This window comes from Formica exsecta, unplaced genomic scaffold (assembly GCF_003651465.1).
Source record: "Formica exsecta isolate Colony F162 unplaced genomic scaffold, ASM365146v1 C16341454, whole genome shotgun sequence".
In the NCBI taxonomy this organism is placed as follows: Eukaryota; Metazoa; Arthropoda; class Insecta; order Hymenoptera; family Formicidae; genus Formica; species Formica exsecta.
Genome location: NW_021846824.1, coordinates 1 through 784, shown reverse-complemented (window position 1 = coordinate 784; position 784 = coordinate 1). Strand labels below are relative to the sequence as shown.

Genomic DNA, 784 nt, shown 5'->3' with positions numbered 1-784 from the left:
AAAAAGGATGCCGATAAAGATGTGGATGAGACTGAGGTAAAACTCAAACGCCATAACAAGCGAAAATGGTTTTGAGTCATATGACAGTGTTAACAATTAACAGTTATATAATAGATACATACAAAATCTATTTCATATTTAATACTTTTATACATATTTTTAACACTTTGTTATTTATATATGTAGGAATTTAGGCTAAGGTTATTAATAAATTCACCCGTTTAATTGCCTTCCTAGTCTGATTATCTCCTAATTGTAAATAAGTCGATAATATCATTCGGAATAAAATTACCATATCAAATCTTCCGAAAAATCTTTAATATTCGAACAGGCGAATTAATCGATTGTATTGACATAGTCCATTTTGGTGAGGTACACTCTTCAAAAGCAAGATTGTGATTTCCTAAAACGGAAAAAGTTGTTTATCTTTTTTAACATTTAGATTAAAGCTTTCGATGCGTTTGAGTTTCTTTAATTTTTTGCATGAAAAAAAATTATACCTAAATGCTCCAAAAACTGCGAAATAGTGTTCTCATTGCGAATTGTGGCAGCGAATACAGCATAATTATTTAATGTTAAAAGATGCTTTAATCCTAATGTCAACGAATCAAACGAATCGCTTTCGTAGAGAATATCAGCGGCAATAATTATATCAGGCTGCGGGAAACCCTCCGTTATATATTTATCAATATCCTGCCATTTCAAATCTATTATTTGAATGTCAGTTTGTTTGTATTTTAATTGTAATTTTAGCCTTAATGATGTATCACACATGTTTGATAGT

General features: G+C 29.8%; 1 protein-coding gene across 1 annotated transcript; it reads right to left on the bottom strand.

Annotated features, from left to right (window-relative positions):
- Positions 1-103: 103 nt before the first annotated feature.
- Positions 104-778, bottom strand: LOC115235223. Its single transcript, XM_029806903.1, has 2 exons — positions 501-778; positions 104-403 (listed from the first exon to the last, which is right to left on the bottom strand). The coding sequence occupies exons 1-2, from the start codon at positions 772-774 to the stop codon at positions 297-299; spliced, it is 381 nt and encodes a 126-aa protein (XP_029662763.1). The 5' UTR covers positions 775-778; the 3' UTR covers positions 104-296.
- Between the last annotated feature and the right edge of the window lie 6 nt (positions 779-784).